Below are 15,302 nucleotides of genomic sequence, written 5' to 3' on the forward strand. Positions count from 1 at the left end.
ACATTGTTATCATCCCAGAAATATCTCCATTTGCATTTAATCCTCATTCTTACTTCCAGCTCTTTTTTTATTTTTCATTTTACATATTTTCACTGGACATCACCACAGCATACAAAATGCAAATGTTTCTTGATATATATATATATATACATTCCACCCTCTGCCATTTCCCATCCTCTTCCCACCCTGTCTCTGGTTTCTGCAGTTGCTTTCCATTCCTTTATTCTTTCCCCCGTTTTTGTTATTTTCTAACAGGCTTCTAAAGCTCTGTTTGTTTGCTTTAAAATCTTTTTTTTTCTTTGATTTCTAAGTTGGATCATTTCTACTAATCTATCTTCAATTTCACCACTACTTAATCTGTCATCTTCATTATGTTTTCAAGCCCCTTCATTGATTCTACATTTCAGTTATTGTATTTTTTCAGTCCTAATTTTTATTTTGTTTTTTACACATATTATTAAGTCCTATTTTTCTATCAAGAGTACCTGCTATTGCTTGTTGGGATACTTTTGAATAATTGGCTTTGTCACGTAATTCCCACATAGGTGCCACCTCGGTGTTTGTGAATATTGATCGTCTTTCCCCGTGAGAATTGAGATTCCTTATCTTTTTCACTTGCTGAGTAATTTTGGACTGGTATATCACATTTTCAAAATTAGAGTCTTTTGGGACCAGCAGTTAGGGTAGTGGCTATGACGCTGAACTCCCATGTAGTCAACCACGGTTTGAGTCCCAGACCCAGTGGCTTAAACTCACGCCGGGTGTGTGTGTGTGCATGCTCAAGATCCCAAGAGGAGAACAGAGGAGAAAGGATTGAGGTGTGGCCATTCCTCCTGGGGGGTGATTTCTTGCTTTCTATCTCCAGGTCCAAAGTTCCATTCCATCTTCAATTAGAAGTGGTTTCAATATCAGTTCAGTCTTCAAAACTTTTGCAGAGCTGTTCAGATCCATCCCACATGTGTATCACCCAGCAGTAGCTTGGCAGGAATCATTCTGTTAGGCGAATGTACAAATCATCATTGTACTGTTTAGTACCAAACCCATTATGTGCAGTTCTGGAGTAAACCTTGGGATTATTTAACAATTTATTAGGGTGCTTTCCTGAGATCCCTCCATCATAATCTTCCCAGAACATTTCTTTTTTTCTTTTTTGGGGGAGGCTATCTTTTTAGATTCTGTAGCTAGAAGCCAAGGCCCCATATTTCTGGGCCCAATGTCACTTTTATGCTCATTTTATGATGGCACCTGTATCTGGTCCAAGATACAAGGAAATGGAACATAAAAACATGGTAAACTCTCCATTGACTTGGTGGGACTTTAGATTCTCATCTTCTTTTCAGTCCTCTTGTGACTATTCTTTTTCAGAGTCTTCTAACAGCTGCCCCATATATTCCAATGCACAGTTGCATGGGAGACAGGGTATAATGTGTTTTCTCCATCTCACCTGGAACTGATTTCTATAATTACTTACTTATTTCTTTATTGTCATTCTTCACCTGCACCCTCCAGTTTTTGAACACCTTCTATATTGCCTCCTTTTTCTTTGTTTCCAGGGAAGCCCCAACACTCAGTCACTCTACTGTTCAATGCGTTAAAAAAAAAAAAGAACTTTAAAAATTTTCATTTAATCACTGTATATCTTTATAATATGCAAAATGTTTTCTTTTTCCAGCATGACTACAGTGTATTTCAATCAACTCAAAGATTTTTCTGTTATAACTGCATGGCCTAGCCCTGCCTTGAGTTCATAGGGCAGCTCACTGAGATACTTAGGGAATACTCAATAACTATTTTCCTCCATCAATTACTTAGCACATCAGCCACATAATGAAGGCAAGATTTTATGATTTCCCATAAGCACATAAGTTTCACAGAAAACATTGCCAAACTGGACTAAACAATGGAGAAACTACTCTCTGAAGAATTACTTATTGGGAATCAGCAGTTAGCGTAATGGCTATGTCGCTGGACTCCCACGTAGTCGACCGCGGTTCGTGTCCCGGACCCGGTGGCTTAAAACTCACGCCGGGCGCGTGTGTGTGCATGCCCAAGATCCCGAGAGGAGAATGGAGGAGAAGGGATTGCGGCATGACCATCTCCCTGGGGGGTGATTTCTCGCTTTCTGTCTCTATGTCTCTGTCTGTCTGGCGAGTGCACGCGCCATACAGTGAAAATCTCTCAAAAAAAAAAAAGAATTACTTATTTGATCATTTATCCCCACTGGAGATGAACTTACCACCGTCCATCTCAAGTCCAAGTGGGCAGAAAATGCTGTGCGGCAGCTCCTTGCTCATAGTGTTCAGGAATGACTGGGTCTTAGGCATTCCAAGAGAAAGCTATCACAGCCCTGAAAATGCTACTTTCACAATTACCACTAATATCTGAAGTCACTTCTGCTCACAACATTATGGCCAGGTCACCATCTGCATGCACACCCAGCAGACTCTCGCCATCCATGACTGGTTTGGCCAAGTCCTAGGCTTGTGTGGACAAAAAGATGTGCCCACGGATGTCCTGGAATATGCTGTGTTTGAAAAGCACCCAATGAACTCCTGTGGGAGCTGAAGAAGGCATGGAAAGTTCATTCCTCCATGGGTACCCCCTATGCTGCCCATCCTTAGGATGGTGATGATCCCTGACCTCCAGCTGAAACCATGGGAAGACTCTAAGAGGCCCAAGGAGAGGCCCATAAAGCCTCAGCTAACCTGAGGGCAAAAATGATGCCTGGGGTAAAGCATGGGTGATGAGGCCGCCAGAAGCTGCAAAGTCATCTGTCTCTATCATGCCCTAGAAGGAACTCCCTTTGTTCCCTCCTCTCCTGCTTAGGTCTTTTCAGCAGACTCATCCTCAACAACTGTGGCAACGGCCAGGCCCTGGTGGGTAGCACAACTATGGCCCTCCTTCTCTTATAAGTCACGAGTCTAGCATCTGAGCCTACATGAAGGGCACTATGTTTCAGAGACCACTCGATGCAGTTTTTTCCACAGCCCAGACAATGGGAGTGAACTGGTAGCATTTTCTTCCTAACCACAGGGCAGGTATCAGAATCAAAAAGGAAATACTGTCAGGGTGTTGGATAAATTTGGGAGGTTTCTGTACATCGCCTAGACTCGGGCTGGGAGTAATCAGCCTCCACAGAGCGGAAGTGGAAGATGAGTCCAACTGTGAGTGACGTGACTTCCAGGAAATCTAGACTGGGGAAGAATAATTAGTGTTTATACAGAATGGTATCATTTAAGAGAGTCTTTTCTCATACACTCATTCACTGATGAATCAGTGTTTGTATTTTATAGAAGAATGTGAATCAAATAATTTATCCCTCAAAAAAGTTTTTAACATAACTCAACTTGCTATATAATACCTTGTTTTATAAGGTTTGTTTAGGAAAAAACCATCATTTATTTCATTTTTGTAAGTACTTTATGTTTTGAGAAAAAAATGTATGTATCTTCTCATAATTTATATAAAAATGTCAGCTTGTGTTTAACATTTTTCTGTTTCTCTTTTTGGGGGACATTATTTACATTTAATAAGAAGCCCAGTACATAAGTTTAAAGTTGGATTTGTTTAAAAGCTTCAGCTGTTCCCCACTCACTGTGTTGTTAGCTACGGGTTTCTCATACATGGCCTTCATTATATTGAGAAATGTGCCTCCTATCCCTCTTTCATTGAGTCTCAATCATGAAGGGATGTTGAATATTAGCAAATGCTCTTCTGTTTCAATTGATATGATCATGAATTTTGGTCTTCCCTTCTGTGAATGTGATATATTACAATTATGGTTTGCGACTGTTGGACCATCCTTGCAACCCTGGGAGAAAGCCTCCTTGGTCACGTGTGTGTGATCTTTTCAATGTGCTGCTGGATTCAGTTTGCTGGTATTTTCGCATCTGTATTCATCAGGGCTATTGGCCTGTAGTTTTCTCTTTTCTTGTTATGTTCTTGTCTGCTTTTGGTGTTAAGATGGTAGAGGCTTTATAGAATGATTTGGGGAGTTTCTCCCATATGGATCTTTAGAAATAATTTGAGGAGAATTGGTGTTAATTCTTCTTTAAAAGTCTTGCAGAATTCATCAGTAAAGCCATTGAGACCTGAATGTGTCCTTGTTAGGGAACTATTACTGATGCAATCTCATGGCTCGATGTTGGTCTATTCAGGTTTTCTATTTCTTCCTGGCTCCATCTAGGTATATTTTACATGTCCAGAAATGTGTCTGTCTCTTCTAGGTGTTCCAGTTTGTCGGCAAATAGTCACTCTTAGTGTTCTCTTATGATCTTTTGTATTTATATAATATATGTTGTGGGACCAGCAATTGGTGTAATGGCTATGTTGCTGAACCCCCATGTAGTCAACCGCAGTTTGAGTCCCAGATCCGGTGGCTTAAACTCACCTGGTGTGTACACACACACGTGTGCATGCGTGCCCAAGATCCTGAAAGGAGAATGGAGGAGAAGGGATTGTGGCATGGCCATCCCCCTGCGAGGTGATTTCTCACCTTCTGTCTCTCTGTCTCTCTCTGTATTTCTGGTGAGTGCACATGCCCTATAGCAAACCCTCTCAAAAAAAAAAATATATATATATGTTGTAATATCACCTGTTTATCCACTGATTTTGTTTATCTGGTCCCGACACCTAAAGCATCTGCTCATCAAAGGTGAGACAAATAGAAGAAGTCCAACCAAAGAGGCCATGATGACCGAAGGATTTAGAGCCTTACAAAATGGCTTCATAATTAACTTCTTACAGGTAGTTTATTCCACCTCTTCCTAACCTACCCACATAATTCAGCTTAATTTATCATCCCATCATGGAAGGTTCATTAAAAAAGAAAAGTTTGGGGCCAGGAGGTGGCATGTTGAGGGCACTGGACTCCCATATGGCTGACCATGGTTCAAATTCTGGACTTAATAGCTTGTTTTCTCTCTCTCTCTCTCTCTTTTAAATCAATTCATGGAAAAATAAATAAATATTCTCCTTTTTAAAGTAATTATTTTATAACAGATCACATTAACTGAACACATTTTAAATAAAAATATTTTTAATTATCTAAATTGTGTATATTGGCATTGCCTAGTTTTATTAGAGTGGCCCAGGAGCAGGGTGGTAAACTGTTATATTCTGCACAGGAAAAATCTATCGATTGGTGTTGTCTTTATTTGTGGTTAGAAAATCATAAATAGGGACCAGCAGATGGCATAATAGTTACATTGCTGGGCTCCCACATAGTCAACTGTGGTTCAAGTCCCAGGCTGGCAGCTTAAAGCTCACACCGGGTACGTGTGCATGCATGCCCAAAATCCCTAGAGGAGACTGGAGGAGAAGGGATTGCAGTGTGGCCATCCCTCCGGGGGGTGATTTCTCACTTTATGTCTCTCTGTTTCTCTGGCAAGCACACATACCCCATAGCAAAAATATCTCTTTAAAAAAGAAAGAAGGAAAGAACGAAAGAAAGAAAAAGAAAATCACAAATAAAATTTTAAGAACTATCTCTTTCATTACTTTAACTGATGAAGTCTTCAAAGCAAAGGAATACTGGAAAGTTTAAAATATAAATAAGATGTCAACGTATCACTAAGAAACACGAATGCCTTGTATCACGGTTGTGAAGACACTATGGAGAAAAGAAATATAGAGCGAGGGAAACTTGAAACAGTTCTTGGTGCCCAGCCACTACTCCCAGCTAGATGGGTCATACAGTTAGTTCACCCCATTTCACCTTGAGTGCTCTCTTCTCAAGCCTTCCCCTCAGACCATGAGCCAGGCCACTCGACTCCCACGGTCCTACCATCACAGTGGTATCAAGACTTGCTCAGGTGAGATAGGTATTTCTGTGAAGAAAAGGGGGCACTGAATAAAATAAAAAATATTAAAACGCCGTACATATGTGCCTTTACCTGGACATTTACATGTATGGCATCGCTTTCTTCCAGCCGCTGTCACATGGTTCCCTCAGTCCTTATCTTTTCCAGCCTTGGCTGACATTATGATCAAAAGGCCCAGGTTTGGCCTGGATTGAAAGCAGACTATGCGGATGGACAGATGTCATGGGAACAACTCTGTCTACTTGTCAGAAGGAGGAACTGATATAAATACTTCTGAAAATTTATATGACATTTGCCTTGACCTTGTAAGACCAAGGTTTTGGGGGCAGACTTGGGCAAAATGAGTCTCCAGACGGGTACCACATGCCCCAGGGTTGCTGCAATTACATGCTGGAGCTCAGTCTCCTTCCCTGACCTGTGACAGGAAAATGGGACACTTCAGCTGCAGCATCCCAGCTGAGGGGCCAGGAGAAGCTGCAGGGCAGACCAACAGTTGCTACTCAACAGCTTCTCTACCTCAGACTTCATCCCATTCTTCCACTTCTACATCTAGAAGGAATCTGGGAATCCACTTCCCACAGCTGCCCTTTTACAAGAAAAGAGCAGCCTCACTGCACACACTGCCAAGATACCACAGGCCGGGACCACATGGAAGGCCCAGGTTCAATTCCTGGTTCAGTCTCAAGGCCAAGCGTGGTGGTACACACCTGTAATCCCAGTGATTTGGGAGGCCGAGGAAGGAGGACCATGAACTTGAGGCTGATTTGAGCAACATGGCAAGAATCTGCCTGGAGGAAAAGAGAGAGAGAGGGAGAGAGAGAGAGACAACTCTCAACTGGGAGGCTGAGGCAAGAGGATCATGGCATAATGAGACCCTGTCTTAAATAAGACGAGAGATGCCACAGAAACCACCTAGCATTCGCTTTTCTTCCCTGATGAGGAAGAAATACGTGTGCTTCTCTTTCTCAAGGAGATTAGGGATGGGCAACACAGATTTTCTGCCGACGGAAGTGTGTGGTGAGAATCGTAACAATGGAAAGAGGGCACTGAGTATCGCCCGTCTCCTTCTTCAGAAATTAGTATCTTGCCCCTAAGCCCGAGGTTGAATCCAGCTCTTTCTTTCAATCGAATCTGCCCATCTAACTTCTGTGCTCTGGCCTCGGTGCACATGTCACTTGCAGAAAAATTTAGTCTGAGGGGCTGGCAGGTGGTGTGGTGGTTAAGGACGCTGGACTCCCACATGGCCAACTGCAGTTCGAGTCCCGGACCTGGCGACTTGCTTTCTCTCTCTTTCTCTCTCTCTGTCTCTCCCTGGTCAAATTAAAATAAATAAATAAAATTAAATAAAATAATTCTTTAAAAAAAAAGAAAAATTCAGTCTGAAAAAAAGTGACTTTGTATTTGGTTTTATGTGTATTAAACAAATGTCATGGAACCAGCAGTTAGCATAATGGCTATGTTGCTGGACTCCCATGTAGTCGACCGCGGTTCGTGTCCTGGACCCGGTGGCTTAAAACTCACGCCGGGCGCGTGTGCGTGTGTGCCCAAGATCCCGAGAGGAGAATGGAGGAGAAGGGATTGTGGCGTGACCATCCCCCCTGGGGGGTGATTTCTCACTTTCTGTCTCTATGTCTCTCTCTGTCTGTCTGGCGAGCGCACGCGCCCTACAGTGAAAATCTCTCCAAAAAAAAAAAACCAAAAACAAATGTCATGACCAGATGTTATTGGAATTATTATTCTAGAATTTATGATTTTTAATTCCTGGCATATTTCTTTGGGTGTGAAATTTTAATTAAAAGTGGTTGAGATAATAACAGTGTTCTTTGAAAGAATATCTAAAAGATTTATAAATGTTTGCAATATCACATGAAGGTTGATTTCTAAAATATGTATTAAAACAATAAAGTATTTATTTTTGCCTAAAAGAAAAGGAATATTTTAGTCTGGGCTTTTACCTTGAATCAATAGCAACATTAAAGTTGAGATTTTAGAAACCCTCAGGAGATTAAGCCGTACATGTGTATTTGTTCTGTGATAAGTTCTGGCAGAGAATACTGTGGACATATGGAGCCACCACAGATAACAGAAAGATAAACAGAGAACTGTGCCAGGAACCGCTGTTCTCAGAAGTGACCAATTAGCTGCCTCTGGGGAAAGAGCCCTCCCTTTATTTTCTGCCCCTGTTCCTTCAGCACCTAATGAGGTTTGGAGCCTGTGCTCTGCTCTCTGGCTGTAGACATCCTGCTTGTGCCAAAATACTAACGGGAAACTATCAACGAGGCCGTGGACCTACATGCTGGAGCCCCTCATCGCCAGTGCAGTGGAGCGAGGATGCTTCTGCTCGTGAAGAGGTGTGGACGCGACGCAGGAACGTAACGCCCATGCTGGGCCTGCAGAAGAAGCCGCCTACAGCCAGTGTAAGAGATGCACATCGATGTTACATGTTAGACTGGGCCGTTGTCCGCTGGGAGAGGCAGAACCAGGTGTTTCATTAGAACCCTAAGTAGTCTCAGAGTCAAGCTGTCACCCAGAACTGGAGGCCCTGAAATGTGGATGTGGTATTCTCTGTGCTCCTTCCTGGGGCTTCAGTAGTCAAGACTGCCGCGTGGCCAACTGTCGTGATGTGAAGTGAGGACAGAAGTCTAACTACTACTATTTCTAAAATTCTTTCCAGAGGGCCTAGAAGAAGTCAGGCCTACAAACATAACAAACCATTTCGACCCATTAGTAACAGGACTCTCCCTGCATACTGTCCGTGGCATAATATCGTGATGTAGCTTACACTGCCGTATCTCTGTTAAAATACATTCCTTTCTGATCTCAGCAAACTTTCTTTTCCAATCACCAACCTAAAAACTATAAAATCCACTATAACCTACAAGCCTCCCAACTTCCACAAGTCCCGCCTTTCAGAGCCAGACCCCCCCCAAAAAAAAACCTCTTCAGGAAATTCCAAACTCTGTCTCTTGCTCTCAAAAATCAAATTTAAAAAGCCCCTGTACCCAACCACCACACAAAAAAAAAAAACACGGTGTTTTCCCTCCTCTCAGGGCCTGGGTCATTCAAATTCATGTTTAAAAATAAACTACATTATTATGATTATCATTATTATTATTTTTACAGTTAGTTATTTCTGTTGACAGAAACATTCTGTCTTCTAGAAAACACAGAGAGGGCTTTGCCACAGCAAGGCTGGGGTCACAGGGACACAGTCACTCCACTCATGGAAAATGAGCTATGGCAAGTGAGTTTTTCTTCTTTGTCCCTTCCCCTCAGCCCAGAGCAAGCTCTCCATTTCCTGGACGAGAATAGCTGCAAGAGGAGGAAGCCCTGCCCTCTTGAGATGCCCTGTGTAAGTGCCTGCCTGTGTCAGCTTAGCATACCTACTGTGTCCCTGGGTCAGACGCAGAGGCTCCTTCAGGCTGCCCATGGACTCTGAGGCTCGAAGGTGAGGGGTTTGGTTGCCTGAGCAGCACGAGGGGAGAACACGGCCCACGGCAGGTTAGGAGGACACGCACACATCACTCTGCAGACACTCAGCTTAGTACTGAGACACTGGAGTCAAACACCATCCTCAGAGAAATGATCTGACAGGACTGCAGTGAGAATAGGGTTCTTCGAACTTGGATGTAGGGGTGAGGGGGAGGAAGATCCTGGGATGTCCTTCCTAAGGGGGCTAGTCCTGTAAACGGCTGTCACTTCCCATCTCCCTTACTGGCCTGCGTGAGAACTCTGAAAAGCAAGGTAGGTCCCGATTTACCAGGTCTTTGTGCAAATCTGACCTTTTAATCATCTCGAGTTCCTTCTGTAAGGTGGCCGTGCTAAACTAGAGGATCTCTAAGGCCCTTGCCAGAACATTGGTTAGTAACGCATTAATACTACTAACTGGAGGACAGAGAAAAGTGAGATATATAAAGCTTAACTGCCATTTAAATTTAAGTGACTGTCAACAATAGATTTTTGTCTTATTAAAATATTTTGTCACTGGCCAGCAGGTGACATGGAGGTTAGGATAGTTGAACCCCACATGAGTGACTATGTGGTTCAAGTCTCAGATCTGGTGGCTTGAAAAAACACTCTGGGCACATGTGCATGCATACTCAAAACCCCGAGAGGAGAATAGAAGAGAAGAGATTATGGTGTGGCTATCCCCCTGGGGAGTGACTTCTCACTTCTCTTCTCTGTCTCTCTCTGTCTCTCTCTCTCTCTCTCTCTCTCCAGCAAGTGCACGTACCCTATAACAAAACTAAAAAGAAAAGAAAATATTTTGTCACAGCATTCAGATAAAGCGTGGGCTTTGGGCTTAAGTCCCAGCTCTACATATCCAAGCTGTTTTCTAACCTTTCTGGGACTCTTTAAACCTCAATTTCTCCTTCTGTGGAAGAAAAAGAAGGAGCTACTTAACACTCATGATACAGTGGAGAGTAGTAGAAATACAGTTTGGGTGACCAGAAACAAGCATTAGTAAAGTCTTCAACCAGTCATACTGATGATGATGATAATTTAGGCTAATTAATTTGTTGCATATAAAAAAACCACTTATTCAAAGAGAAAATGATGTAATATTAATGTTATGTTTTATTTATATATTGATTACATTGTAAAACACTGTTATGGTTTGGATAATGGTTTGTCCCCCAACCGTTCATGTTCTAGGAGCTCGGTTCCCAGTATAATGGAGTCAGGAGGTGCTCACACCTTTAAGAGGCCAACATTTGGATTGTGGCAGCATTGCCCTCATGAATAGATGAATGCTGTCCTGCAAGAGAAAGTGAGTTCTTGGTCTTGTGGAAGGCACTAGTTCCCGTGAGAGCAGGTCGTTAGAAAAGTAAAAGCTGTTGTGGGTTCCTCTCTCTGCACACACTGTTAACCCCGTTTCTGCCCACTGTGCTGTGACATAGGGCCAGAGGCCACTCAGATGCTGGCCCCATACTCTTAGACTTTGCCACCCCCAGAAGTGAGAGTCAAATAAACATCTGTTCTTATAAATCACCCAATCTCAGGCATTTCTGTTTAGCTACAAAATCATGAAGAAAACCACAATAGAACGTTATTCTAAGTATGCGAATGCCAATAACCCTGACTACTGAGCACACTATACTTGATAATATGATAAATTAAAACATTACTAGATGCTGAGGAAAACATAAGGAATGCGGACATGACATGCCAAATGAGGTACGTGTTTTACTTGATTTCATTCTCACAAGACTGTAAACAGGTGGTCTTAACATTTTCTTCATTTTACAGAGAGAAAAGTGGTTCAGTTCTTAAGGCGTAAAGCTAGTACTGAACCCTGGTCCTTCTGATTCAAGCACCGCTCCCTGGTCCACTTTGCTATTCATTTTTTAAAAATTATTATTGTTATTGTTATTCATACATTCAATCACTATACATCATTTAGATTAAAGAGATTTTACCCAACATGACAGACGCCACACGCCAGGCGAGTTGAGAATACTATTCTACTTCGCCTTCTTTGGCGGCACTCAGACAACTTGCTCCTGCGCCCCCCGGGACGCTCCACGTTTGCTAAGATCTCTTTATTACAGGTTAAAAGCGGCGGGCGTTGCTGCTGTGGAAAGAGATGCCTGTGAACGTGGGGAACGGGACAACTGTCCAGGAGTTCATCCTGGAAGGGTTTCCAGCTGTCCGTCACCTGGGCAAGGTGCTCTTTCCGGTGCACCTGCTGGCCTACCTGGCCTCCCTCACAGGAAACGCCATCATCATCACCATCACCTGTGCCCACAGCCGTCTCCAGACACCCATGTACTTTTTCCTCAGCGTCTTCTCCGTCTTTGAGTGCTGCTTCACAAGCGCGGTTATTCCCAAGCTGCTGGTTATCTTTCTTTTAGGCAGTCAAACAATTTCCTTTGCTGCCTGTTTCGTACAAGCCTTTTTCTTTATATTTCTGGGAGCAACAGGTTCGCTCCTCATGGCGGTGATGTCCTTGGATCGATACCTGGCCATCTGCAAGCCTCTGCACTACGCCACCATCATGAGCCTGAGGACCTGCTTCCTCCTGGTGGCTGCCTGCGTTGCCATGGGCCTCACCCTCATCACTGCGCTGGTGACAAAGGTTTCCCAGTTATCTTTCTGTGGCCCCAACGTCATCCCTCACTTCTTCTGTGATCTCGGCCCCCTGATCCAGCTCTCCTGTTCTGACACCGGCTCTGTCGAGCTGTTGGTCTTTGGCCTCGCTTTCTTTATCCTTTTCACATCCCTCATTATAACCGTCATTGCCTACGGCAACATCGCGGTCACAGTCGTGCGTCTCCCGTCGGCCAAGGAGCGCCAGAAGGCTTTCTCCACCTGCTCGTCCCACCTCATCGTCCTCTCTCTGATGTACGGCAGCTGTGTCTTCATCTACGTGAAACCAAAGAAAACCAACAGGCTGGACTCCAACCGAGAGGCCTCTCTTGTGAACACGGTGGTCACCCCGCTGTTACCCCCGTCATCTACACTCTGCGGAACAAGCAGGTGCGCCAGGCTCTGAAGGAGACTGTGTGCAAAATGAAAATATCAAGATAAAAATAATCCCATGGTCTTGGAGTGGAAGGCCTTAGAAAACCATTTGTGCCTATCATGGCCAATATACAGTCCGCAGCGCAGGGTCTCTGGCAAAGCCCGCTTGGCCTCTGCTTACCTATCCCCAGCAAAATGGACAGTTCTGCTTTCTCAAGGCCTCAGTTTACTTCGGTGCATCTGCTGGCGTACCCGGCCTCCATTACTGAATTTTTCTTTATCCCCGATCAAAGGCTTGTGCTTGAAATGACCAAAATATGTTTCTTTCCAATATCACGTTCACTAGTCACAAAAATGGTTCAGTAGAATTACTAGCTTTACCAAATGACACTTAAATAATTAAAATGCTGAGAGAACACATGCAGGGTTGTGACTACGGAGCAAATGATGGACACGGTACAATGTTCAGCTTCACGTTCCCTCCACACCTAGCTCCAGAAAATAACGGTCAGAGTACCCTTCACCGTGGAGAGACGTGTCACATCAGACGAGTGTTCATTGCTGTCCTTGGTCCTTGGCTCAACTACACATGTCTGCATCGCTCTCGTGCTGCATGGAGATACTCAGGATTATATGGAGTCCCAGCCCGTTGCCTAAAAAGAGAGAAGTCACACATCCCAACGCTGACACAGGCGCCCCCTTTGTTCTAGGTTAGTTATTCTAGCCCCAGCCTCTTGGAGCAATGCGTGCTTAGACGAGTTCTTCACCTACAGGGGGTATCACGGGAGGTACTGAGCGCGAGGGGAGGGGAGCACTTGTTCCACATATTTGTGATTTGATCCAAAGATTCAAAATGGCCGCTTGTAAGTTATGTGCTTATCTCTTCATATTAAATGAAAATAACTTAAACAAATAAAACAATTTTTCCTGGTAGACACATGTCACCAGGTACAAGGTTATTTTCCAATTGACAGCCTTTTTATTTATTTATTTGTTTGTTTGTTTATTATTTTAGGTGTTTGCCATAGGGTGCATGTGCTCACTGGAGAGCTAGGGAGAGAAATGAGATGGAAAGTGAGAAATCACCCCCCAGATGGGATGTACACACTGCAATCCCTTCTCTCCCATTCTCCTCCTGGGATTTTGAGCATGCACACACACGTACCCGTGTGATTTTGAAGCTGCTGGATCCAGGACTCAAACCTCAGTCGGTTATGTGGGAATCCAGTGCCTTATCACCACACCACCTGCTGCTGCCTCTATATCCTATTTTAAAACCAGCAGGTTCATTATTCGATGCTTAACCTTTGTACTTTTTAGCTATTATTTGCAAGATAGAAATGTGTCTTTTATTTTCAGGGGAAATACCTCCAAAAATATGAACACTATTTTTATTTTGTCTTTTATTCTCAACCTAACTCCGAGGTTAGATAATCACAAAATTTTATACAAGATTTTATATACCATGATTGGTTCATACTTGGTCTTGAAGTTCTTATTACATCTAGTAATAACAAAAAAGTATCAAAAGTATTCTGAAGGGGCCAATGAGTGGCACAGTAGTTAAGGCACTGGACCCCCACATGGCCAAACATAGTTTGAGTCCTGGACCTGGTAGCTTGAAAGTCATTTGGGCACATGTGTGTACATGTCCAAAAGCCCAGGAAAAGAATGGAAGAGAAGGGATTGCAACAAAGCCATTGCCCCCAAAGGGTGACTTCTCACTTTCCCTCTCACTGTTTCTCTCTCTCTCTCTCTCTCTCTCTCTGTCTCTCTCTCTCCGCATGAGTGCACATGCTCTGTAGCAAAAAGGAAAAAAGAAAAAAACCTTAAAGGGGCCAGCAGGTGGCGTGGTGGTTAAGGCACTGGACACTCCCACATGAATGACCACAGTTCAAGTCCCGGACCTAGCGGCTTGTTTTCTCTCTCTCTCTCTCTCTCTCTCTCTCTGGCCAAATTAAAATAAGTGAATGAGTGAATAAATACATAAATAAATAATTATTTTTAAAGTACTGTGAAAAAACAGATGTCTTACGATTAGCTTCATTTTATAGTACAAAGCTGCGGACATTGAAAAGCTGAGATCAGGAAGGAGAGTGGACACAGAGACTGTTACACAAATTGGGAGAGAGGTAATGATGGCTTAGGGAAATGGTTGTGGAAATGGAGCACAAAGGAACCAGGCCAGACTGAATCGTTTTGTACTGGACAGGCCCCGGGTCCCCAGCCTAATGCTGCCCTCCACTCAAGGGCCAACTTCCCAAAGCACTTAACTCTTTCTACTCATAAAATGTGGAGATTGAGCCAGGTGATCTCTAGAGTTTACTTGATAAAAGACTTATGAATATGTAAGTTAAACATCATGTCACACACCATAAATATATACAGTCTTTCTTGTGGGCTTAAGAAATAACCTCAGCAGGTGGCATGGTGGTTAAGGTGCTGGACACTCTTACATGACCGACCATGGTTCAAGTTCCGGACCAGGTGGTTTGCCTTCTTACTCCCCCTCCTCCCCACACACACCCCTGTCTCTCTCTGGTCAAATTAAAATAAATGGATGAATAAATAAAACTAAAATAAAATAAATTTCAAATACCTCATGGAAATAGCATCAAGATGGAAAATGGAAATATGTTTCACCCTGAGCATTAAGCTACTGAAACACTGTGCTGAAGTGTGTGAGGTTCGGCAACTGCAGGAATAAATCGGGGCATTGTGGTTTGTGGTCAAATTGCTGAAAAGGGTGTAAGCCTCCCCAGGTATTACTAAATATTTGATGATAGTTTATAATAATTAAACTAATAAAGCGCACTTTATCGTACCTTGACAAAAACTTAGATCACTGGCAAAGTCACAAAGTATCTTTCTCTGTTTTTCTATGCAAAAATGCATCATGACTTTCCTAACAACCCAATATGACTTAAAGAGTGATCTTGACAAATAGAAAAATTAAGACCAGAGATCAAAAAGTTGAATCTATATGTCCAGGCTGGTCATTAACAGCCATTAATG

General features: G+C 43.2%; 1 protein-coding gene across 1 annotated transcript; it reads left to right on the forward strand.

Moving 5' to 3' along the window:
* The first annotated feature begins 1,900 nt into the window (after positions 1-1,900).
* On the forward strand, positions 1,901-12,318 carry LOC102501373 (olfactory receptor 49). The gene is made up of 2 exons (XM_014587517.1): positions 1,901-1,928; positions 11,426-12,318. The coding sequence occupies exons 1-2, from the start codon at positions 1,901-1,903 to the stop codon at positions 12,316-12,318; spliced, it is 921 nt and encodes a 306-aa protein (XP_014443003.1).
* Positions 12,319-15,302: the final 2,984 nt, after the last annotated feature.

Source organism: Tupaia chinensis, unplaced genomic scaffold, assembly GCF_000334495.1.
Source record: "Tupaia chinensis unplaced genomic scaffold, TupChi_1.0 Scaffold000217_1, whole genome shotgun sequence".
Classification (NCBI taxonomy): Eukaryota; Metazoa; Chordata; class Mammalia; order Scandentia; family Tupaiidae; genus Tupaia; species Tupaia belangeri.